Below are 25,115 nucleotides of genomic sequence, written 5' to 3' on the forward strand. Positions count from 1 at the left end.
GGCGCCCGCGGCTTGCGCCGGCGGCGTCTCGGGCGAGCCGGAGCGGGCGGGTTCTTGCTGCAGCCAGCCTAGTTCCATTCCGCCCTGTCGCGAGCCGGGGGCGGGGCGGGCGTCCTCTCGGCCAATCGGCGGAATGGGGCGGTGGTTCGGGGCGGACTGGTTCCCACTTAGCCAATCGGCGGCGGGGGCTGGGCCGGGCGCTGAGTCCTGACCGAGCGGCGGCGGGCGCAGACCGCTGACCGGAGACAGTAGCTTCACAGAGAGCAGTGGCGATGGCGACCGCGATGGCACCGACGGCGGTGGAGCGGGCGGTGCTGGTGAGGCGCACGGGCGGTTGGGCGGGGTAGGGTGGGGGCGGCGGGCCCGGGCGGCTGACCGCGGCCTGTCCCGCCAGGAGGAGGAATTCCGCTGGCTGCTGCACGACGAAGTGCACGCCGTGCTGAGGCAGCTACAGGACATCCTAAAGGTAACGTCTCGCGGGCGGCCGTGGGCCTTTGCGCGCGTCCATCCTCCGCAGCCTTCCCTAGTGCGGCTCCTCCCTGGCCGGCCGCGCCCGCCTCCCTAGCGCCTACGGGGTACGCGGAGCGCAGTGTTCTGACGGGGCTTTGTCGTCGGTGGACTTGGGAGCCTAGTCGGGGGCGTCAGCAGATAATCACCCTGTTCCACCAGCAGCTGTGTGAGTGCTGTGGGTCTGGGAGAGCCTCGGGGTCCGGATGGGGTAGGCCTTCTTTGAAGCGGTGACGTTTAATCTGAGATCAAGGACCCCAACATTGTGACACTAGCTAAATACTCAATCTCCCTGGGCCTCCCTGTCGTCATTTGCAAAAAGGAAGTAACAGTACCTGCCTCAAGGTTGACCTGAAGATAAGCCCGTCAACTCACAAATGTTCAGGCATTGCCTGGTATGGTCAGAATTGCGGGTTGCCATGACTACCGGGGTTCCCTGACCCTGTTCCTCACACCCGAGCACCTTAACCAAGCTGGGAGAGTATTCCTGTTTTATATCCGCATGTTGGGCACAGGCGCCCAGGGAACGTGGAAGGAGCGGGTATTGGCTTGGGTAGGACCTGAAACTCGGGCCCTGGGGCAGGAGCCAGAGCCGTGGGAAGGTGCCCTGGGGGCTTGGGTAGGACGTTCCTGTGAGGCCAACCCATCTTGTTCCTCCCCTCGCCCACCTGGGAGTGGGACTTCTGGGCTGGATTGGGTGAGCTTTGCCCCACTCCCTTTTGCCCCCCAGGAGGCCTCTCTCCGCTTCACTCTGCCAGGCTCAGGCATGGAGGGGCCTGCCAGGCAAGAGAACTTCATTCTGGGCAGCAGTGGGTAAGCCCTGGCTTGGTGGAAACCCCTGGGATGGGCTCCTTGGGGTGAGGACACCTGGGTTGGAACATCCTATGACAGAGCCACACGGGCCCAATGGGAAGGCCTGGGGGTGGGAGGGATCGGCTGCAGGTTCTGCTCTGACCCCCATGTGTTGCAGCACAGACCAGGTGAAGGGCGTGCTGACTCTGCAAGGGGACGCGCTGAGCCAGGCGGTGAGTCCCTGGTCCCTCTCCCTTTCTGTGGAGAAGCCAGTGGGGAAGAGCATGGGGGCCTCCTGCTCATCTCAGCTCTGCCACTGGCTGGCTGTGTGATGCAAGGCAGAATCCTTGACCATCCTGGGCCTCAGTTTCTTCATCTGTAAATGACAACCCCCAACGTCCTCAAGAGATTAGTGAGAGGTTTCATTGAGCACAGGAGAGGGATGCTCTGCACACGGCCCAGCCCAGAGTCTGGGCCTGGTGAAACATGGGCATTGGCAGGATTAGGTTGGCCCCAGATCAAAGTGGAATCACCAGCATCTGAGCTCCATCTGCACCCGGCCCTGTGCCAGGTGCCAAGGTATGGGAGAAGGTCCTCGTCCTTCATGAGTGGGTATTCAGTCCATGAGCCTGTGCAGATGTTCTCCGTCTGCCCACCATCACATGCCTCCTCCCACCTGAAGCCACCTTCCCCTTTCTTGGCTTCTTTTCCCTTTCATATCTTTGTGGTTCCTCTTGGGCATGAGTTCCTGTTTCCTGACCGCATGTTCACCCCCCTAAATGGCCATGGTATTGGGAGTCCTCCCCCCTCCCCTGCCTAGGAGAGGCTGAGGCCTGAACCACCACTGTTTCCACCCTTGGCTCAAAGGCTCAGAGTGGCCAAAAGCAGAAGGACATCCCTTCTGCCCAGCTTACCCCACTCTCACCCATCAGGATGTGAACCTGAAGATGCCCCGGAACAACCAGCTGCTGCATTTTGCCTTCCGGGAGGACAAGCAGTGGAAGCTGCAGCAGGTAACCAGGCCTTTCCCCAGCCAGGGCTCAGGCCACAGGACAGGCAGGGGCAGGCCTGCACAGTGGTGCTAAGGCCTCCAGGGGCAGGACACTGGGGATTTTCTGCCACAGCAAGCCTGATAGGGTGTTTCCTAGCAGGGAAGCTGGGGTGGGAGGAGCCTGGGCTCCAGAACCTAGCCTTGTGGGAGGTGGAGAACCTGTCCGTATGTCCCCAGGCCTCAGCCAGAGCCACAGGGCTCCCCCTTGAACAAGTCGTTCCCTGCCCAAAGTTTCCAGGGGATTCCCATGGCTCTCTTCTTTTTTAAAATTTTTTTTATTGACTTCCGAGAGGAAGAGAGATGAGGAGAGAGACAGAAACATCAATGATGAGAATCATTGATAGGCTGCCTCCTCTACACCCCCTACTGGGGAACAAGCCCACAACCCCGGCTTGTGCCCCAACCAGAAATCAAACCATGACCTCCTGGTTCATAGGTAGAAGCTCAACCATTGAGCCACCTGAGTCGGGCTCTCTTTTTTCTTTTTTCCTCTATTATGAATGTCCCCCCCTGCCTCCCCTAGGGCTTCACCACATTATTGTCTGTGTCCATGGACTATGCATATATATTCTTTGGTTGCTCCATAGCTCCATGGACAACGTCCATGTTCCCTATCCACACCTATGTGACTGGGCCTCAACTTCTGCTCCCCCACACAACTGGCCACCAGCAGTCTCCATCTTTGGGCCTTTGCTCTTGCTTGTCCCTCTACCTGGAGTCTCTCCACAAGCTTTTCTCATCACAAGAGTGATGCGTGTCAGCTCAAGAATCACCTCCCTGGGGCCTCCTCAGAACCCCATCTAAAGAGGCTCCCCTAACTCCCTCCATCACCTGTTTATTTCCTTGTGTGAGTCACGCAGTCTGCTTCTTGTGCCTTTACTCTGTTACCATCTGTCCTCCTTTAGAAAGTGAGCTACATGAGGCCAGAGACCAAGCCTGCCTCAGTCTGTGCCATGTGCATGCACCCAGCCAGGGCAGGAAGCCAACAGCTGTGGGGGAGGAGTCAGGCAAGCAGCACCCACCCACCCCTCCAAGGATGACAGCCCCTCGGAGTGGGGGCTCATTGGCTGGGGCCAGCCCACTAACCACTCCGTGGGCACTGTTTTCAGATCCAGGATGCCAGGAACCACGTGAGCCAAGCCATTTACCTCCTCAACAACCGGGATGAGAGCTACCAGTTCAGGACAGGAGCAGAGGTCCTTAAGGTGAGTTGCCTGCAGGGACAGGGGAGCCAGGTTTCCCACACCCACCTTGACCCCTGACCAGGTTCCTGGAGAACTCTGCCCCCATGTCCTCAAGTATAGCTGACAGCTAACCCTTCACCTCTCAGTGTACACCTGTCCATCCAGTCATAGTCAAATAGCTCATAGCCCAAGCTTCAGAATCGGACCTGGGTTCTGCTCCTAGGGCTTCCACTATTAGCTGTACAACTTCAAGTCACTTAATTAGCCACTCTATGCCTCCATATCCTCCCCTGCAAAAGGGGGATAAGATATAGTGACTACCAATTGTTATAATGCAGGTAAAGTGGCCCCTAGTAAGTGCTCAGTAAATAGTAGCTGCTAGTAGTAGTACCAGCAATAAGAAAAAACCCTGGCAATGCACAAAGTCAATTCACAAAGCATGGAGAGGAGAACTGAGTCTGGATGCCCTGAACCAGTCCCCAGGTGGTTCACCTACCCTCTCTGGACCTCTGATTCTTCATATGGAACTTGGAATTAGATGGACTAAGGTCCCTCCTAGAACTGTGACTGCCCCGGGGACGGGGGATATAAGCTGCAGCCCCATGCCTCCTCCCAGTAGTTTTGCCTTTCCTGGGAGCCAGGTCAGCCTAGCAACAGCTGGAAACAGTGGAAGCTGGGGCTCTGAGGAGTCCAAGTAAGGGCACTGCTCTGTGGTAAAGGAAAGGAATTAGTTCTAGATGGTTCCACAGTTCACAAGCTATGTGACTTTATCTCTTCAGAGCCTCTGTTTCTTCACCTGTGAAATGGGGTTGATGTCTGACTTAAGGCATCAACTCAACTGCCGCATTGCTTCTTCCAGGAAGCCCTCCCTTGCCCCTTGCATCCTAGCCAGATTGGGGCCCCTTGTAAGCTCCTTCATTGCCTGTACCCCCATCCACCAAGCCCTCATGCCCCTGAGACTAACTCCTGGCATCTCATTCCCCATTGGACCAGTCCACAGGATCCCATTCAGTAGAACCTCCTGGATGGGTGGTACATAGTACAGACATCCTACCCTCCTCCCCCTACGTCCCCCAGGCCCCAATTACCTGCATTTTTAACAAGCCCCCACTTTAGGGGGGTTCGGGCCCTGAGACCAGGACCACCAGGGCAGGAGCTGGAGCCACCATAACTTTGTCGTTCCCTGATGCTGGGGTCGGGGGGATGGGATTAGCCCTTACAGCAGCTGTGACTAACCCCTTCCCTCCAGCTGATGGATGCCGTGATGCTGCAACTGACCAGAGCTCGCAACCGGCTGACCACCCCGGCCACCCTCACTCTGCCTGAGATTGCCGCCAGTGGCCTCACGGTCAGTGCCTCGGGCCAGGACAGTGGGTTCCTGGAAAGGGACACAGGGGTGCCAAGGGGTCAGAAGCTCCAAACTGTCATCAGTAGGAGTTCTATGTCTATGTCTCTGCAGTTTTCTGAGATAGGGTCCTCAGCTTCCCTCCTGTGTCCCCCCAGATACATCACCCTGTCGAATCAGTGGTTCCCAAACCAGCAGAGCAGGAAGTTACCCAAGGCACCTGGGAAGAGGCTAGATGCCCCAGTCCATATGATGAAGGCTGAGATTCCCCCAGGTGGATCTTGGGGGCGCTTCTCCCTGCCCTGCCTTTATCTCACTTGCCTGCCTTCCCCCCACCCCTACCCCATCCTCCAGCGTATGTTCACCCCTGCCCTGCCCTCCGACTTGCTGGTCAATGTCTACATCAACCTCAACAAGCTCTGTCTCACTGTGTACCAGCTGCACACCCTGCAGCCAAATTCCACCAAGGTAAGCAGAACCCTAACAACCCCCAACCCCCGACCTCTGCCCCCACTGACCCATGCCCTGCAACCCCAAAGGCCTGAGACTGGGTCTGATGCTCTTCTGCCTAGAACTTCCGCCCAGCTGGAGGCTCCGTGCTCCACAGCCCTGGAGCTATGTTGTAAGTACACTGTTGGGAGGGGTGCCCTGGAGGGCCCTCTACACCTCAGGGGCTGCGGGACTCAGGGACCCGACCCTCTGCCCACAGTGAGTGGGGCTCCCAGCGTCTGGAGGTGAGCCATGTGCACAAAGTGGAGTCAGTGATCCCGTGGCTAAATGATGCCCTGGTCTTCTTTACCGTCTCCCTGCAGCTCTGCCAGCAGCTCAAGGATAAGGTGGGAGCACAGGGGTGGTGGGGTCTGGGTTGAGCCACAGTCTCAAACAGATGAAGCCAGCCAGGCAATAGCCCCTTCATTTTGGGGGTATTCCAGGGGCTCTTGTCTCAGGGCCAAAGCACCCCCAAATCTTAAGGTCTTTTGTACCCGCCGCACACACCAGGCTGATGGGCCATTGTGCTGCTGGGCAACAGTACCCTCTCCCTGACACATTGCCCTTGGATAACCTTGAAATCTCACCTGAGTCACAGGGTGCAACAGGGGCCAGGCCCCCCAGCACCACCACTCACCATGCCTCCCCGCCTTCCTCCCTCCCTAGATCTCGGTGTTCTCCAGCTACTGGAGCTACAGGCCTTTCTAAGCAGAGCACCCAAGAGCCTGTCCCCCTGAGGAGTGGCCCCCAGGGTGTCCCCGCCCCTACCACACACACCCTGGAGTGTGGCCCAAGCCAAGCGCTACAGGCGATTTACTTCCCTCCTTGCCTGTCCTGCCCGTCCACATTTGCACAGATGGGAGTCGAACACTGGAACTTCTGGAATGAAGGGAAGCTGACTTGCTTTTTGTTTTGGGTGGGGGTGGGTCAGGAAGGTGGGGTCAGGAGTTGGCCCACATTCTAAGCCCTGCCCTTTGGACTCAAGGTGGAGCCCAGCCCAGGGCTCTCCTTCCCCCGTGCTGAGCTGCCCCCAGGTGAGGGACAGCTGCACTCCTCCCGCTGGAAGGTGAGGAGTGGGTGGTGACCCTAAGCTGTGAGTTGGGAGAGAAGGAAAAGGAAAGGGCAGACAGAAGCCACTTACCATGAGCTGGGGTCCCTTGACTGTTTACTCAGCAATCCTACCAGGGCCTCCAAGAAATAAAGATCATCCAACTTTGCCTGGACCCCTCTGTCTGGATATCTGTCTGTCTGTCTGTCTGTCTGAGTAGGGACCAAGCTGGGGGTCCCTGGCTGTAGGAGCCAAGTGGAGCACCCAGTGACTGAGCCCCTAGCCTACTCATGCCTCCTTTGAGAGGGTCCGCTGGCTGCTGAGGGGCTGAGTGGAATGATGACAAGGGGTCTGCCTGGGGGTTTGGGCCCCGAGTTTGAGCCCAGCTCCCCCTCCCATGGATAGTTGCTGGATGACCCCCAGCAAGTTACTTAAGGTCTCCTGGTGTCAGTCATGCCGCTGAAGTCTGAGGGACCAAGTGGGCACCTAGAGGGAGCAGTGAGTACTTGCATTGCCCACCCTTGGTGGGAGGTTGGAACATACTTCAGACTCAGGCTCTGGACAGACAAGGCCTTGTTACTGTTGCCCAGCATGACATGTGAGCAGAGGGGCTGGGGGACTCGCTTCATTTTGGTTCCAGAGCCAAGTTACTCAGTCTCATGGAGTTCTCCTGTCAGAGAGGAGCAGAGGGAGCCCAGTGGGGTTCAGGCCTCAGTTCCCTGCTAACCCCCCATCTTGAGGAGTCCCGGCAGCCTCTCCTCCATCCCAGTACAATTCCTGGCCTTCCAGGGCCAGTGGGACTCACCTGCTTGGCACTCATTGTCTGGGATCTGGATGGGGGGTGGGGGCAGCAGCGGAGGCAGCAGGGGCAGCAGCGGAGGCAGCAGGGGCAGCAACGGAGGCAGCAGAGGCAGCAGCAACGGAGGCAGCGGAGGCAGCGGCAGCAGCAGCGGCAGGGACTGCAGCAGCAGTTGCAAATAAACAGCAGCAGGAGCAATATAGTGCCTGGGGGTGGGACAGGTGTCCAGACATGGCCCTCCACCTGGGGCCTGGCATGAGAGGCTGATGGGCCAGAGGCAGAGACCATACCCAGGACAATGAGGAAGATAATGAAGTAAGCGGTGTCTGACTTGGACTCGAACAGTTGGTTGCTCTTCAGTCTCCCCAGCACTTCCTTTGCTGTGGTCTCCAGATCCTTCAGGTTGGCCATCCCAGCTAGAGGGTCCTGGATGCCACCTGCCCCAACCCCCCAGAGGGAAACCTTTAGAGCTCTGGGCTCCTCTGGGGCCAGGCCACATACAGGCCTCCCACCGTCCAGCCCCTGCCCCTTTCACACTGTCCCTCTAGGCCCCAGTTCCTGCCCCAACTTCACTTCCACTCCTCTCCTTGCCCTTACCTTGGTCCTGAACCTGACCTGGCCAGCCCCTTCTCTTCCCACTTCCCCCAGCAGCCCCACATCAAGACCTGACCTGCCTCCAAGCTCTCGAAGCCTTAACTCCTGGGAGCATAGACTTCCTGCTTCCGGATCCACACCACCTGAGGCCTCAGCAGCCAGCCCCTCTCTCCCCATGGCCAGCCCGGGCTGCCAGAACTCAGAAGGCGGGGCCTGTGTCCCCGAAGTGTGCTTCCTGCTTCCCAACAGCAGCTGGCACTGCTGGTCTCAGGAGGAGGTCACCAGCCTATCAGTCTCCTCACCTCAGGGCTTTTCACTTTTTCTCAGTAGGCCATACAAGCAGCCTGGGACAGTGGGCACTCCGCTGCTGCTGACCATGAATAAAGGAAAGACAAAGAAAAAGGAGCGAGGGAGGAAGGGAGGAAGGAAGATTGAAAAGGAGAAAGGAGCCCTGGCTGGGTGGATCAGTTGGTTGAAGCATCGTCCCATATACCAAAAGGTGGTGGATTTGCCCTGGTCGGTGTTGCTCGTGGTTGGAGCATCAGTCCTTGCACCAAAGCATTGCGGGTTCACTCCTAGTCGGAACGTATAGAAGTGAACTGATGTTTCTCTCTCCCTTCCTCTCTCTCTTAAAAAAAAAAAAAATCAACAAGAACATATCCTCAGGTCAAGATTAAATTTTTAAAAATTTTAAGGAGAAAGGAGGGAATGGGAGAGAGGAAGAAGTATCTTTTCCACCACCCTTCTTGGTCTGCTGGGATGTGCCTGGCACCATATTAAAAGTCTTAGATCCTTGCCCTAACCGGTTTGGCTCAATGGATAGAGCGTCGGCCTGCAGACTCAAGGGTCCTAGGTTCGATTCCGGTCAAGGGCATGTACCTTGGTTGCGGGCACATACCCAGTAGGGAGTGTGCAGGAGGCAGCTGATCGATGTTTCTAACTCTCTATCCCTCTTCCTTCCTCTCTGTAAAAAATCAATAAAATATATATTTTTTTTAAAAAAGTCTTAGATCCTTATTTTATCTGTTCTATTCCTCACAATAACCCTATGGTTATCTCTCAAAAGAGCTCTTTGCCCAGAAGCTGGGGCTTGGGGTCCCTAACCCTGCCATCCCTGACCATGTCAGTGAGGCAGCTCTCACTCCTGCCTTCTTGCAGAGCACAGACATTTCCAGGCCCACTAGGCACCAGACACTACTCAGCACGTGAGGTTGGCTATAAAACAGGTAGACACAGTGTTTTGTTCTTATAGTGCTTATGATCTAGTAGGGAAAAACATATCAGCTAATGTTAGGCTATATGTACATTACCTAATTTATCCCTCATGGCAATCGTACAGTGCTAATCCCCACTGTATTATTACAGTCATACAGTGGATGTTATTACAGATATGAAAACAGGCCTAGAGAAGCTCAGCAACCAGCTCTCAAGTCACACATCTCAGGGATTCATTTCCTGTTGTTGTAACATACTACCACAAACATAGTGTTTTAAAACAACACAAATTCATTACCTCCCAGCTCTGGAGGTTGGTGTCTAAATGGGTTGGCAGGGCTGTATTCCTTCTGGGAGCTGTAAGGGAGAAACCATTCCTTGCCTTTCCAGTTTCTATAGGTCATATTCTTTGGTTCATGCCCCAGAACATCACTTTTAATTTCTGCTTCCATCTTCACATCCACATCTTCTCTGCCTGCCTTCCTGCTTTTCTCTTATAAGGAACCCTGTGATGACATTGGCCCCCAGGGTAATCTCCCCAGCAAAATTCTTAATCACATGTGCAAAGAACCCTTTTGCCACTTAAGGTGACATATTCGCAGGTTCCAGGGATTAGGATGGAAATATCTTTAGGGGCTATGATTCTAAGCCAACCACAACCAGTGAGCAGAGAAGCCAGAATTGGGACTCAGGCATTCAGATCCCAGAGCCCTTGGCCATCATGTTTTGGGGTTTCCTTTGCTGGGATCCCCGTCTTACACCCTCCATCCTAGTCTGAAATCTCAGATTCCTGTTGCAAAGGGAGGGAGGATATTTTTAAACCGACTAGAATGTTCTCTTGTAAAAATAGGGAGAGAGTAGGGTGCAGCCACTATGGAAAACAGTCTGGCAGTTCCTCAAAAAGTTACATACAGTGTTATCATACGACCTAACAATTCCACTCCTAGGTATACACCTAAGAGAATTGGAGGCAAGTGCTCAAAGGCTTGTACACAACTGTTCACAGCAGCACTAACCACAATAGTCAAACGGTGGAAACAACCCAGTGTCCATCACGTGATGAATAGATAAAACATGGTCTATCCATACAGTGGAATATTATTCATAAAAGGGAATAAAGCACCGATTTGCTACAACATGAGTGAACCTCAAAAACATGATGCCAAGTAAAAGAGGCCAGTCACAAAAGGCCACATATTGTATGATCCCATGTATATGAAATGTCCAGAACAGGCAAATCCATAGAGACAGAAAGTAGTGGTTGCCAGGAAAGCGGGGTGGGCGACTGAGTGCTGAGTGGTTATAGGGTTTCCTTTTGGGGTGATGAGCATGTCTTGGAACTAAGCAGAGAGTGGTTTTGCAACCTTGTGAATGTACTACTAGTGAATGCTACTGATCTATTCACTTTTAAATGGCTGATGATTAATTTCATGTTATGTGAACTTTATCTCAGTTGGAAAAAAGTGGGGAGAGGGGTCAATAACTCAGCCCCTCCCCCGCTTGGCCTGGCTGGGTGATAAAAAGGCCCACGGTCCTCTTCCCTCCCCACTGGCCCTCAGTCTTACAGTCCAGACCCCTGGGTGCCTCGTTTCTTGTTTGTGATTATGAAAGTAAAACCACCTCATTAAAATCTGGGAAACTCCAAGGTGTTAAAAGACAAAACCAACCAAAGAAGCCCCAGCCCCAAACAGCAATGATGGGTAGAGGAGGGTTCAGGCAAGTCAGACCCCAGATTCGGATCCTGGTCCCAGCTTTTAACACCCACCAGTGTGTGTGTGACCTGAAACACAGTCCCTGACCCCTCTCTGCCTCAGTTTCCTCATCTGTGTGTGAGAACAATGTCCCCTCTCTTCAGGTTGTTGTGAGGATTGACTGACATACTAGGCATAGAAGTGTCTCCAGCACAGTGACGTACACTAGAAACAGGCACTGAGTGGCCATGTGTAGCTGGTCAAGCGGAATGAAGTTAACTAGAAGAGGACGTTCTGCCAAGAAAAGGCGGGGGCCTGCAAGTGGGCCACGTCAGAACAAAGTCTTGCAAGTAAGACTTATTATTCAGAGGCAGAACTTTCCTTGAGGTGATAAATAGTCCATGAGGGCATGGAAAGTTCAAGGAGGGTACACTGCTGCAGGTGGAAAGGGTCTTTGTATAACATAGGAAATTAATAGTGTAATGTGTAACTTAGCTCAGGTGATCTCATAAGCATGCCTGTTAATCATTGTCACTTGCTGTACCCCATTGTTATTTGCTATACTCCCCAAATAAAAGCCATGAGAGCTTTGGGGGCTTTGCTACTTGCCTGACTAGCAATAGCCCTCTGCTTCTCTAAACTCAATCCTGCACGCCGAGCTCATCTCAGCGTTACCGTTCACAAAGAACATCAACACCATGTGTTGCTCTCACTCATTTTGTGGCTGGGATTCCCTCTAGTTCTTAGTTCTTGGTGTACATTTGGGTTCACCTGCCATCCTCACACTGCTCAGACCGCTTTAGCCTCCCCTCCACTTCTCCCAGTCACCATAGCCAAGAGTGTCTTGCAAATGACTGCCGCTTTCTGACCCTCCAGTTCACAATCGCTGAGACTTTCTTCCCAACATTTTTCAGAATCCCATATCACTCACATGTGATGGTTTTCCTGGAGAAAAGTGATGGTCTTCCTGCAGAGAGGCTATTTCCGTAGGGGACATTCCCAGAAGCAGAATGTGCTCCGGCTCAAGGTCATACCACGGGTCACTGGCACTCCTTGGTCATCTGCACCTAAAGTTCTCATTGGCTTTGATGAGGCCAGCCTTGCTGAATCCCTCAAGAGCCGTGGAGTTGTAACTTGAGAGATTTTTCTGCTGGGAATGGAACCATGTTCAGAGCAGACTCTTGTCCCAGTCCTGCCCTGGGCCCTGCCCAGCCCCACTTCCAGCCTCCAAGCCTTGACAATGAAGGTTAAGCCTCTTGTCAGATGTGTAGACAGTGGGGGAGTAGAAGAGTGTGGGCAGAGAGGGACAGAAGGCTGGTTGGAGCCCGGGACAGGTAATAAGTGTATTGGGCAGAGCTGAGTGGATGGACAGAACAACCCTAATAGTTTCCTGGCACACAGTCATGCCCTCCCCTTTGCTTTCTGCTTTCACAGCTGAAGAGTAGCTGCAACAGAGATCTTATGATCTGCAAAACCTGAAATCTGTATACTGTCTGAGAACTATTTATCAACATCTGAGTCTGAGGATTGCTTAGGGCTTGCAAACTCAGGTGCCAGAAAATAGGTGAGAAAAAAGTGAGATGGATTTGATATAAGAAACATCAGGGAGCCCAGCTAGTGTGGCTCAGTAGTTGAACGTCGACCTATAAACCAGGAGGTCAAGGTTCGATTCCCGGTCAGGGCACATGCCCAGGTTGCAAGCTCAATTCCCAGTAGGGGACATGCAAGAGACAGCCAATCAAGGATTCTCTCTCATCATTGATGTTTCTATCCCTCTCCCTTCCTCTCTGAAATCAATAATTTTTTTTTTTAAAGAAACGTTAGGGAAGGCTGAGGACTGTAGCAAATTGAAGAGCATATTGCCCAGCTAGAGGGGAGCTTGAATCAGCTACGGGCTGGGCCCGTACAATCTCTAAAATAACATTGGAAATCTAGATCTTTGTGTGAATAAGAAAAGAGACCAGAGAAGATGAGCCCGTGGCCTCAGATTTCATCTCTGCCATTTCCTCGTTGTGTGACCTTGAACAATCCCCTTGACTCATGTATAAATGGGGTTATCTATAAACAGTACAGTAACAGCACATGTTTCATGGGCTATGATGATTATTAAATAAGTTCTCCTTCTGTGGCCCCTAGAACAATGCCATGTGATTAAGTATTTGCTAAATTGATGCTTTGAGTTTTCAATGCTGCCAATTTAAAACACTGTGATACCAGCAATGGATAGACCAAAGAAAGTACATGGATGTTCTGCTTTAGGTCATAAGTTTGCATCCCCTGGCAGAGTGGCTAAGGGAGATGAACTTGGAAGCCAGAGAGACTGGCTGAATGAAGCCCAGATCTGCCACACATACCATCTAAGTGACCTTGGGCAAGGGACCTGCCCTGGGCACCTGGGTTCCTGTCTATAGTCCTAGGCCAACAGTTCTCAACCCGTGGGTCGCGACCCCTTTGGCGGTCGAAAGACCCTTTCACAGGGGTCGCCTAAGACCATCCTGCAGATCAGATATTTACATTATGATTCATAACAATAGCAACATTACAGTTATGAAGTAGCAACGAAAATAGTTTTATGGTTGGGTCACAACATGAGGAACTATATTTAAAGGGCCAGAAGGTTGAGAACCACTGTCCTAGGCCAAGGTCGTTGTGAGGATTGCAGGGTAGTGTCTCGAACGGGCCTGGAGGAGCAGCTTACCTGTCCCTGCCCTCGGCTCCCTGCTGCAGAGGAGCCCCCAGGTGGTGTCACAGGGAGCAGTGGGGCTTTGATTCTTCAGTTAACTGTCACCCTCTCCCCTCCCCCTCACCACAAACACCAGGATCTGCCAGGACAGGGCAGCCCCTAAAGCTCCCACAGGAGCCCAGGGCCTCAGGTGCCACACGAGGCTGCTTCTCTCTCTGTCTCCGACAGGTCGGCCGCTGGGCTTTGCTGGGGTGGTGTCTGAGCAGAGAGTCTGCCTGGGCATGGCTGGGTCTGGAGTGGGAGCTGGGGTACAGGAGGAACAAATCCCTGGGAAGGTGCATATCCGGATGGGAGTTCAGTCTCCCTCCAGAGGCAGCTCCCCTGGGCACCGCTCACCAAACCACTTGGGCCATGGGCGCCTGGAGGATAGACGGACCAGGGGCACAATGTGTGGGAGTATCTGGAAGCAGAACTAACGAGTCAGGGTTCAAAATGAGAACTCAGATGTTCCTCCTTGGAGCCCCAGCAACCTCTTCTCCCCCCCTCACCCAGATACCAGGTATCGCTGTGCCCTTGGCCCCATGGACCCCCTAAGGCGATCCCTCTCCCCCTGCTCATCAAGGCCCACCTCCTGCGAGATGCTTGGTTATGTGGGCATCGAGGCCGTGCTGGACCAACTGAAGATCAAGGCCATGAAGATGGGTTTTGAGTTCAACATCATGGTGGTGGGTGAGTGAGAGGCGGGGCTCAAGGAGGACCAATGGGCCAGGGCATGTAGCCTCACCTCTTGGGACCTTGTAGTTGAAAATCTGGGAAACACTGAGTTAAAGGACAAAAATCACCCATAAAGCCCCAACCAAACCCAAACAGAGCAGTAAAATCTAGGCCGAGGCAGGAAGTGGTGAACACCCCACTCAGATCCCGGTCCCAGCCCTAAGCCCACCAACCAGCAGGGAGGGATCTTGTGCACAGCCTCTGACCTCTCTCTCTCCGCCTCAGTTTCCTCATCTGGCTTGACACAGTGCCTGGCGTTTAGCAAGTTCCAGTTTATCTGGAATTACTTCTTTTTTTAAAATTTATCTTTATTGTTGAAAGTATTACAGATGGCTCCTCTCCCCCTCCCTCCCTCCACTGACTCCCTCTACCCCGCACCTGCCCTGGAATTGCTTTCTTATATATTCACAATTGATTTTGTAGGTCAATACTATACTTTTTAATTTTTTTAAATGTATTGATTGATTTTAGAGAGAAAGGAAGGTAGGGAGAGAAAGAGCATTGATTAGTTGTTCCACTTATTTATGCATTCATGGGTTGATTCTTATATGTACCCGAACTGGGAATGGAACCCAAAACCTTGGTGTATCAGGATGACACTCTAACCAACTGACTACCCGGCCAGAAAACTACTATACTTTTAACAAAACAAACTAGATACAACAGGACACAAAATATTGGAGTGTGTATCTCCAATTAAGGACACTGTTCTAAGGCAGCACTGTATAATAGAAATGTAACATGAGCCATATATATAACTTTTTTTCACATATGTAATTTTTAAATTTCCTAGTAGCCACTTTTTAAAAAGTAAAACAAGGTAAAATTTTGCTGTTGTTAATCTTCACCCGAGGATATTTTTCCACTGATTCTTAGAGAAAGTGGAAGGGAGGGGAGAATGAGGGGCAGAGAGAGAGAAACATCGATGAGAGAGAGACACATTGGTTGCCTCCCTCACGTGCCCAGACCAGGCGGAGGGGATTGAGCTTGCAACTGAAGTACGTTTCCTTGATCAGAATCCAACCCAGGATCCTTCAGTCCGAGGGCCGATGCTCTATCCAATGAGCCAAATTGGCTAGGGCAGAAGAAATTAATTTTATATATATATATATATATATATATAGTTGATTTTTTACAGAGAGGAAGGGAGAGGGATAGAGAGTTAGAAACATCCATGAGAGAGAAACATCCATCAGCTGCCTCCTGCACAGCCCTTACTGGGGATGTGCCCGCAACCAAGGTACATGCCCTTGACTAGAATCGAACCCGGGACTCTTCAGTCCACAGGCCGACGCTCTAGCCACTGAGCCAAACTGGTCAAGGCAAAATATGTGCCAAAAATGCTATTATCTCAACATGTAATCCATCTAAAAATTCATGATATCTTTTACGTTCTTCTTGTCTTATCCAGTCTATAAAACCTGGTTTGTATTTTCCATTGAGGGTACATCTCAATTCAGATTTGCCATATTTCCATGTGGACTAGCCAAGTGTGGCTTCTGTGTTGGACAGAACAACCCTAAGGACAATTTGGTTATATACACAAAGGTGTGTCCTGGGTTTACAGAAGGAGGTTTCCTAGTGGGAGATGTCATCCACAGAGTTAGAGAGGCACCTCACAACCCACAGGCAGGATGCGAGAACCTCTCCAAGTAGCTAAAGAAGCCAGACACAGAAGAGTAGCTGCCGAGTGATCCCCTAGGTCAGTGGTCGGCAAACTGTGGCTCACGAGCCACATGCGGCTCTTTGGCCCCTTGAGTGTGGCTCTTCCACAAAATACCACGTGCGGGCGAGCACGTACAGTGCGATTGAAACTTCATGGCCCATGTACTTTTTAAAAAGATTTATGAGTTTGAGAAACACTGCCTAAAATATCCACCATTATTGCTGTCATCTGGTTACTCTCAGGGCAGAGTGGGCTGGGCAAGTCCACGATGGTGAACACACTGTTCAAGTCCAAAATATGGAAGTCCACCCCATCGGGCCTGGTGCTGGGGCCCACGCCCCAGACGCTGCAGCTGCACTCAATGACCCATGGTGAGTGAGGCCCCACCCTCACCCCTACCCCCACCTTGTCCCACCCAGTCCAATCCCTTCCTCCCTCCACTCTCCTCCACAGTCATCGAGGAGAAAGGCGTGAAGCTCAAGCTGACCGTGACCGACACGCCTGGCTTTGGGGACCAAATCAACAATGACAAGTGGTGGGTCCTCTGGAGTGGGCGGAGCCCTGGTTGCCCCGCCCCTGCTCCTGCCCCAGGAACATTACATCCCTGGAACAACCTGACTGTGGTATCTGGAGCCTCAGTTTATTCGTTTGTATAATGAGTGCACACAACTCTCCCTCCAAGATTGAAGGGAGTCAGCGGGTAAAGGTTTTAGCCGCTGCCTGGCACATAGTAAGCACCCAGGAAAGGTATAAGCAGGGGGTAGAAGCCCACACTTGGGACCCCTGGGTTAGACCACTTTCCAGCTGCACAACCTGGAACTAGTCACGGAAGCTCTCTGAGCCCCGGTTTCCTTTGTGACTTGGGAATGATGACACCCACCTTGTAGAGCTGTTCAAGGCTCTAAATGAGACAGACACGCAAAATCAGGACTGGCTGCACAATCTGTGGGACCCAGGGCGATGTAAATGTGGGCTCCCTTGTTCAAAAATGATCAAGAATTGTAATAACAACCGCAGAACAGTCCACCAAGCCTGGGCCCTTCTCAGTACAGATCCCTGGGCTCCATGCACTCCACTAAAGCCAGCCCAGCACCACATGCTTTGTTGAGCATTTGCTACGTGCAAGCTGTGTTCTAGAGCAATAAACAAAACAGGTGAACATCCTTGCTTACATGGAATTTACCTTGTCACAGGGGTGAGGGACAGACAATGAACAAAATAATCAGTTAATCCGAGAGAGAGCCTGAACTCTATCATTCAAAGAGGACATTTCTGAGAGCGACACAGCTACAGAGCTGTAGGGGGTTGCAATTTTAAGCAGAGTGCTCAAGAAAGATCTCTCAGAAAGGTGACATTTGGACACAGATTCCAGGAGATGAGAGAATGAGCCACGTGGACATGGGGGAAGGAGTGTCTGAGGCTGAGGGTGGCATGTGCAAAGGCCCTGAGGTAGGCAGGCTGGTGTGGCTGGCAGGGCAGGAGGAATAGGGAGAGGAGGAGGAGAGGGCAGGCAGGAAGCAGTGGTCGGCAAACTCATTAGTCAACAGAGCCAAATATCAACAGTACAACGATTGAAATTTCTTTTGAGAGCCAAATTTTTTAAACTTAAACTATATAGGTAGGTACATTGTTATTAACTTAATTAGGGTACTCCTAAGGCTTAGGAAGAGCCACACTCAAGGGGCCAAAGAGCCGCATGTGGCACGCAAGCCGCAGTTTGCCGACCACTATACTATAGGGCCCTGTAGGGCAATATAAGGACTGGCTTTTGTTCAGTCCTTAGAGGCTGAGCAGGAAAGGGACACGCTCTAACTCCTGCTTTTGGAAGGATCTTCTTTTTTTTCTTTTTTAATATATTTTATTGGTTTTTTACAGAGAGGAAGGGAGAGAGAGAGCTAGAAACATCGATGAGAGAGAAACATCGATCAGCTGCCTCCTGCACACCCCCTACTGGGGACATGCCCGCAACCAAGGTACATGCCCCTGACCGGAATCGAACCCGGGACCCTTCAGTCCGCAGGCCGACGCTCTATCCACTGAGCCAAACCGGCTTCGGCTGGAAGGATCTTCTTGGCTGCCATTGACAACAGCCCACAGAGAGAAGGGGCCCAGGGAGAGGAGTCAGGCAATCCCTCTGCAGTCAGGCAAAAGTCCACGTGGTTTGAACCAGGCCAGCGGCAATTTCTCTTGTTTAACGCTCACTCTCCCCACCCCAAAGTAGGTATTCTTATTGTCCCCATTTTATAGACAGGAAAGATGAGGCCTCAGCTCAAGAATGGCAGAGGGACTCCCTGATGATGCAGGGAGTAAAGATGAGGAGTATACTCAGGTGCCCAAGCACCTCAAGTTGTGCGAGACCAAAAGTCCTGTGTCCTGGGCAAACGGGTTAATTGGTCATCTGCAGGGGCGACTACCCAAAGGACCCAGGGAGACAGGTGGGGCTCCCGGGCACAGCCCTGAGGTCGGGTCCATCCCCCACCCCAGCTGGGACCCCATCCTGGGCTACATCAATGGACAGTATGAGCAGTACCTGCAGGAGGAGATCCTCATCACCCGCCAGCGCCACATCCCCGACACCCGGGTGCACTGCTGTGTGTACTTCGTGCCGCCCACTGGGCACTGGTGAGGTGGCTGGGCCGACCAGGGCAGAGAGGAGGAGCGGGGAGAGGAGAAGGAGGGGTTCCCGGCATGGGCTGTGGGCTGGCATCCCCTCACTCACACACTTGCTGCTGCCACTACCACCACCATCACTGTCCTGCCTGAGCAGCCTGCGGCCCCTGGACATTGAGTTTCTGCAGCGGCTGTGCCGGACTGTGAACGTGGTGCCCGTGATCGCTCGGGCGGACAGCCTGACCATAGAGGAGCGAGAGAACTTCAGGCGCACGGTGATCTGGGTGCCTGAGGCGAGGATGGGGTTGGTGGGGGTGGGGAGGAGCAAAGTGCATAGGTTGACCTGCGGTTCCCGGGCCCCCAGATCCAGCACAACCTGAGGACCCACAGCATCGATGTGTACCCACAGCAGTGCTTCGATGAGGACGTCAATGACAAGATCCTCAACTGCAAGATCCGGGTAGGAGGCCGTGGGGGCAAGGAGGCTAGCGGGACAAAGGCAGAGTGATTTTCTTCCCTCTCATTCTTTCCATCTGAAGATTATACTCGGAGAAATGTCATCTGTTTCTAGCAGATGTGAATCTCTCAGGTGAGCGAGAAATAAGTCATAGCAACAACCCACAGAATAAGAGGAAATGTTTACAAATGCCATGTCTGATAAGGGACTTGTATCCTGATTATAAAAAGATCTCTTACAAATCAACAATAAAAGACAGCCCAATTTAAGAATGGGCAACGGCTCTTGAGTAGGCATTTCCCCAAACACTTTATAGGAATGGCCAATGAGCATATGAAAAGATGGTCGACATCATCAGTCAGAAGGGAAATGCACATCACTTCACACCCGTAGGATGGCTATTATCAAAATGAGAGATAATAACAAGTGTTGTGAGGACGCGGAGAAATGGAAACTTTCACACCTTGCCGGTAGGAAGATCAAATGGGTACTGTAGCTTTGGAAAACAGTTGGACAATTCTTCAAAAGGCTAAACGCTGCCCTGGCTGGTGTGGCTCAATTGGTAGAGCACTACACCATGCACCGAGAGGTTGCTGGCTCCATACCCGGTCAGGGCACATGCATGGGTTCTGGGCTTGATTCCCAGTAGGGGGCATGCAGGAGGCAGCTGACCGATTTTTCTATTTCCCTCTCTCTAAAATCTCTCTCTAAAATCAATAAGAAGACTAAGGGGAAAAAAAAGGTTAAACACTGCTCAGCCAACTTGGCTAAGTGGTTGAGCGTTGACCTATGAGCCAGGAGGTCACTATTTGATTCCTGGTCAGAGCACATGCCCAGGTTGTGGGCTCGGTCCCCAGTGGGAGTTGTGCAGGAAGCAGCTGATCAATGATTCTCTCTCATCATTGATGTTTCAATCTCTCTCTCCTTCCTCTCTGAAATAAATAAAAATATTTTTAAAAAAATAGAATATCTCAAAAAGATGAAAAGGTTAAACACTAAGTACCCTGTGACCCAGTAATTTCTCTCCCAAAAGAAATTAAAACCTATGTCCATGTAAAAAACCTACCTATACACAAGTGTTTATAGTAGATTTATTCATAATAGCCAAAAAGTGGAAACAATCCAAATGTCCATTACCTTGTGAAAGGATAAACAAATGTGGTCTAGCCACACAATGGAATCTTACGGCCGTAAAAAAGAATGAGGTTCTGATAGGTGTTAGGACCCGGATAACCCTTGAAAACATGATGCTCCGTGAAAGAAGCCAGGCACAAAAGGCCACATGCTGCGTGGTTCCATTATCGGAAATGTCCAGGACGGGCAAATCTACAGAGACAGGAAGTAGATCAGTGTTTGCCAGGGGCTAACAGGCTTCTTTTGGGGACGATGGGAATTCTCTGAAATTAGGTTGTACTAATAGTTGCACAATCTTGTGAACATACTACAAACAACTGGGCTGCCCCTTCAAAAGGGTGCATTTTGTGGTATGTGATTTATATCTCAATAAAGCTGTTACAAAAAGGAAAGAGGAAATAGCACACATCTTCATTTTCTCTGAATTAACTGAATTCCAACTCCAAGACCCATCCTGCCATCCTAATGTCGTAATGTACCCCGAAAGTAACACACGGGACGCAAAATCAAATCAAGGAGTCATTTAATCAATAAAGCCGGCGACTGCGAGGGAGATGCGGCTCCAAATCTCGCAGTGCCCGAGTGAGGGCAGGAGCCATCTTATAAAGGCAAAAACCACATCCTGCTAGACGTTGGAATGTGCAATTATCTTGCAAAAGCAGTTTTACAGAAGCAGAATTGAGCAAAGTTAATAATCTTTAAAGGTTATCTATAGTTTCAGTTCCTGGAGCCACTGCGTCACCGGAAAGTATTCCCGGAGCCACTGAGTTAAGAAAAGCAGTTTTGTGGTTCTGGTCCTCACACACAGGAGAATAGCCTTTGTGATGTGGGCTGGCAACACAATGGGGTGATTTATGTGAGTTTCCAGGTCTCAGTCTGGAAACTGAGGTAACTACCCTATTGTTTAAGCAAGCAGGTGTACAGAAGCCAGAACAGCAGGGTTAAAATTCAAACAGCAGTTTTTACCCGAGATGAACGTTGCTATGCTTCATCGCTTCACTTAGGGTGCAGTTAGTGTCAGTCCCCTGGAACCTGCGAAGCACCTGCATCATCCATGGACACCAGACCTCAACTCCCGCCCTGGGGGCCCTGCCAGTGCTTTCACTTGGACTAGAGAAAGGCAACAGCTGCCTTCCCAGATTCGGGCCCACCCTGATTTCAGCCCTACACGGTCATGACCAGTTGCCTTTGTGCCCTGCACAAACTGCACATCCATCCATGGAGGCCCTGCTTCCCACCTGGCACCCAATTTCTCTACACATCCCCTCTCCCCCATCCCACCGGAGCAAGGAACAGGATCCCCGTGAAAGATTCAAAGCGCCCGACCTTCACCAGCTCTGCGTTCTGTCCTGAGGCCGGCAAAGACGACAGCCTGGCCACAGCCTGAACACAGATGGACGGAGCACAGGGAGCACCTTCTCAAATTAATGTCTCCGTAAATCATCCAACAGAACATTGATCCAGGGTTTAGTTGCTACCGGCAGGCGCATAAGAAGTGTACACCAAATGGTTACTATCATTAGCATCAACTTACAAATTGATTCTAGCGATAAAGACAAACCCATATACAGCACTTTGGAGTTTACAAGTTTGAATCTCCACTTCCAGTCAGGAGCAAGTAAACAACTAGAACTGAGTACAGGGTTTAGCAAACATTTTTGTGACAGGCCAGATGATGGTGAATACGGATCTTATGCTGTGTGGGCCAAGCTGGCTCTCACAATTGCTCAACTCCGCTGTGGTAGCATGAAAGCCACATAGACAACAGTAACTGAATGGACAGGGCTATGTGAAACTTCACAGAGGGAAACAGGAGGAGGGCCGGGTTGCCTGTGAGCCAGATGTGGCCAACCCTGGTTTACCAAGTTATCACGTTGAATGTGATCACTGTTCCTGTTTCACAGGTAAGAGACTGGCGTCAGCAAGATTTTAGTAACGTGGCTATTAGTAATCACAGTTTCCAAGGGTTACTCTGCTAACCCTTAATAATGCTAAGCACTTCCCAAACATTCACAAAGCTCTAAGTCAGTACTACTAAGACTCTCACTCTACAGATATGGAAATTGAGGCACTGATTCGACTTTACATCTTCTAACTCATTAGATATCTTGTGCTCCTTCTTACCACTTTCTCCACAAAAGACAGCCCCACCCCCCACCTCGGGATCTTTACTCTCCACATGCCTGGCAAGGCCAACCTTCTGGTCTTGTCCCCTCCCCAAAGGACCGGATCCCCTTTGCTGTGGTCGGGGCTGACCGAGAGCACGTGGTGAACGGGAGGTGTGTGTTGGGCCGGAAGACAAAGTGGGGCATCATTGAAGGTCAGTGCAGGAGCTTGGGGAGGACACCGGTGAGAATGGGTTGGAAACCAGGACTTGCCTTTGGGACCCTCAGCACCTATCACAGGGCCCTAGTGATTAAACCCACAACCAGGGAAGAGACAGACCTGGGATCAAGCCCCTTTACAGCTGGGAGGCCTCAGGCAAATTACTGACACTCTGGACTTCAGTTTCCTTTTTAAAAAAAATCCTTATTTATTTTTCCATTGATATTTAGAGAGAGTAAAAGGGAGGGAAGAGACAGAGAGAGAGAAACATCGATGTGAGAGCGACACATGGATTGGTTGCCTCCCACACACACCTCGCGAACAAGGCCAGGGATCGAGCCTGCAACCAAGGTACATGCCCTTGACCAGAATCGAACCCGTGACCCTTCAGTCCGGAGATCAACACTCTATCCACTGAGCCAAACTGGCTAGGGCTGGACCTCAGTTTCTTCACAGAAAAATGAGCATGATAGTAACATAAATTTCATATGGTAGTTGGAGGGGGCAGAGCCACCACTTTGGACAGCGTTCGGCACCCAGAATTTATTGAAGGCCTACTATGTGCCAGGCATACTATGTGCTATTCCTAAGAGGGAGACAGGGAAAATAGGACCAATAGGGTTCCTGTCCCCATAGAGCTGGCAAGATGACGACAGGTGGGAGAAGCATGATGAAGGAAATACGTGGGGTGGGAGAGGTGGGCTACCTCAGGGAGCAGAGAAGGATAAAGATAAGACTATCAGGTAAAGGAGCAGCAGTCAGAGCCTGAGTCCTGATGTAGCAATATAATTATTAAAAGTAAAAATATAATATGTATTATTATTATGTATATACTATATTGTCTTATGTATATTATACTATGTATAAAATAATGTACATACATTATATTAAATGTATATTTATATACATTATATACAATATGTTAAATATATACTATATGTATACATTATATTATACCATATATATACACCATAGTATACATTATATTGTATATACAATATAATATATAAGATAAACGATCAGTAGATTGACTGATCTAACAACTATTTGTAGGAGCCACCTGTACCAGCCACTGGGGTCACAGCAATGAATGAATGAATGAATCAATCAATCAATCAATCAAGAATGGGAGGTGGGCCCTGGCTGGTGTAGCTCAGTGGTTAGAGCACCGGCCCACAAACTGAACGGTCTCAGGTTCGATTTCCAGTCAAGGGCACATACCCGGATTGCTGGTTCGATCCCTGCCCTGGTCAGGGTGAGCACAGGAGGCAACCAATCGATGTGTGTCTCTCACATCGATGTTTCCTTCTTTCTCTCTCTCTGTCTCCCTCCCTCCCTTCCTTCCACTCTCTAAAAATCAACGGAAAAAAAATATCCTCAGGTGAGGATTAACAACAAAAAAGGAATGGGAGGTGGGATAAGACAGTAAGAAATGTGGGGGGAAGATGATGGTGGGCACAGGTGGCATACAGTAGGCGCTTACTTGGTGCTAAGTATCCTATCTTGCAGTGGAGAACATGGAGCACTGTGAGTTTCCCCTCCTGAGAGACCTGCTCATCCGGTGAGGGTGCAGGGAGCCCAGGGGCAGTGGTGGGCAGGGGTGGCAGTGGCCAGCTCAGGCTGACCGGCCGTCCCTCTCCCAGTTCCCACCTCCAGGACCTGAAGGACATCACCCACAATGTCTACTACGAGAACTACCGTGTCTGCAGACTCAACGAAAGCCACAGGCTGCCCCAGGGGCCCGGCTGGGTGAACCTGGACCCGACCCCTGCCAGTCCCCCGGCCATCCCTGGGCCCTCAAAGATGTGCCGATGGGCCCAGGACAATCCCTCCGAGGAGTACTGAACACAGCACACCCCGGGCCACTTGGGCTTCCCTAGTGCTCAGCAGCCCCCCCACACACCTGTGTACTCTAGGACATATATTAAAGGTGAACATTGCTTTTTAGGACAAGCTGTGCTTTGAAAACAAAAGGAGTTTTGTAAATGACTTCTTTGAGCTACCCTAAAAAAAAGATGGGTTCTTTTTTAAGTAACAGCATGACACCCAGGCCCCGGGGCGTCATGAAGCCCTGGTGGGGTGTGCCTTGGTGATGGACCCCCTTCTGCCCCAGAACTAGAGTCGAGTTCCAAATCAGACTCTGCCCTCCATCCTGACCCTCCCTCTAGCCCAGGGCCGGGCCCATGGTGTCATAACACTCCCATCTTTGACCATCTTCCCCCAACACTGTGCCCCTGCCCCTGCCTTCCTACCCTGCCGACCAGCACAGTGAGAAACAGCTCCAATTCTGGAGTCTGGCAAAGCTGATGGAAATCCCTGTGCCACGTGATCTTCAGCAAATCACTTGCTCTTCCTGGGCCTCAGTTTAATCTATAAAACGGAATGGTAGCATCGCTCTCATAGTGTTGTGCGAACGAAATTGAGTAATTTGTGTAATGTGCCTGCCAAGGCCTGCAGAAGGCTCTCAGACAGAGGTGAGGGGCACAGGAGAGAGCTTGGTTGGGGTGGAGGATGTGCCTGCAGAATGTGTGAGCACTTCCCAGGACTTTCCAGAAACCTGGAAAATAAAGGGGCTTCAGCCGGCTGAGCTGGGCTCAGTGGTTGAGCATTGACCTAGGAACCAGGAGGTCACAGTTCGATTCCTGGTCAGGGCACATGCCCGGGTTTCCGGCTCGATCCCCAGTGTGGAGCATGCAGGAGGCAGCTGATCAATGATTCTCTCTCATCATTGATGTTTCTATCTCTCTCTCC

At 51.5% G+C, this 25,115-nt stretch overlaps 3 protein-coding genes across 4 annotated transcripts; 2 read left to right on the top strand and 1 right to left on the bottom strand.

Annotated features, from left to right (window-relative positions):
• Positions 1 to 190: 190 nt before the first annotated feature.
• ROGDI (rogdi atypical leucine zipper) lies at positions 191 to 6,591 on the top strand. Of its 2 annotated transcripts, XM_070413059.1 has the most exons (11): positions 191 to 317; positions 395 to 466; positions 1,238 to 1,320; positions 1,478 to 1,532; positions 2,232 to 2,312; positions 3,460 to 3,555; positions 4,784 to 4,882; positions 5,234 to 5,347; positions 5,452 to 5,501; positions 5,589 to 5,715; positions 6,035 to 6,160. In XM_070413059.1, exons 1-11 carry the CDS (start codon positions 273 to 275, stop codon positions 6,074 to 6,076), a joined length of 864 nt encoding a protein of 287 aa, XP_070269160.1. In that variant the 5' UTR covers positions 191 to 272; the 3' UTR covers positions 6,077 to 6,160. The 2 variants fall into 2 exon arrangements, with proteins under 2 accessions (XP_070269160.1, XP_070269159.1); XM_070413058.1 differs by lacking the exon at positions 5,589 to 5,715 and having other exon boundaries at positions 192 to 317; positions 6,035 to 6,591.
• Positions 6,592 to 7,344: 753 nt separating this feature from the next.
• Positions 7,345 to 7,968, bottom strand: SMIM22 (small integral membrane protein 22; the record flags this gene model as incomplete). The annotated part of the gene is made up of 3 exons (XM_070413768.1): positions 7,886 to 7,968; positions 7,506 to 7,652; positions 7,345 to 7,421 (listed from the first exon to the last, which is right to left on the bottom strand). Coding segments are annotated over exons 2-3 (198 nt in total), but the record flags the coding sequence as incomplete, so codon positions are not given.
• A 6,011-nt stretch (positions 7,969 to 13,979) lies between these two features.
• SEPTIN12 (septin 12) lies at positions 13,980 to 24,209 on the top strand. Its single transcript, XM_070413061.1, has 9 exons — positions 13,980 to 14,127; positions 16,081 to 16,209; positions 16,292 to 16,373; positions 18,323 to 18,460; positions 18,606 to 18,723; positions 18,813 to 18,908; positions 22,263 to 22,359; positions 23,874 to 23,925; positions 24,008 to 24,209. Exons 1-9 carry the CDS (start codon positions 13,980 to 13,982, stop codon positions 24,207 to 24,209), a joined length of 1,062 nt encoding a protein of 353 aa, XP_070269162.1.
• The last annotated feature ends 906 nt before the right edge of the window (positions 24,210 to 25,115 follow it).

This window comes from Myotis yumanensis, unplaced genomic scaffold, assembly GCF_028538775.1.
Source record: "Myotis yumanensis isolate MYYU_CA2020_CCGP unplaced genomic scaffold, mMyoYum1.0.hap1 SCAF_4, whole genome shotgun sequence".
In the NCBI taxonomy this organism is placed as follows: Eukaryota; Metazoa; Chordata; class Mammalia; order Chiroptera; family Vespertilionidae; genus Myotis; species Myotis yumanensis.

Coding starts and splice junctions, on each gene's coding strand:
- ROGDI (XM_070413058.1), top strand. CDS start 273: ATGGCGACCGCGATGGCACCGACGGCGGTGGAGCGGGCGGTGCTG. Junction 318..394: donor CGGTGGAGCGGGCGGTGCTG/GTGAGGCGCACG, acceptor CTGTCCCGCCAG/GAGGAGGAATTCCGCTGGCT. Junction 1,533..2,231: donor GGGACGCGCTGAGCCAGGCG/GTGAGTCCCTGG, acceptor CTCACCCATCAG/GATGTGAACCTGAAGATGCC.
- SEPTIN12 (XM_070413061.1), top strand. CDS start 13,980: ATGGACCCCCTAAGGCGATCCCTCTCCCCCTGCTCATCAAGGCCCACC. Junction 16,374..18,322: donor CAAATCAACAATGACAAGTG/GTGGGTCCTCTG, acceptor CCCCCACCCCAG/CTGGGACCCCATCCTGGGCT. Junction 18,724..18,812: donor GAGAGAACTTCAGGCGCACG/GTGATCTGGGTG, acceptor CCGGGCCCCCAG/ATCCAGCACAACCTGAGGAC.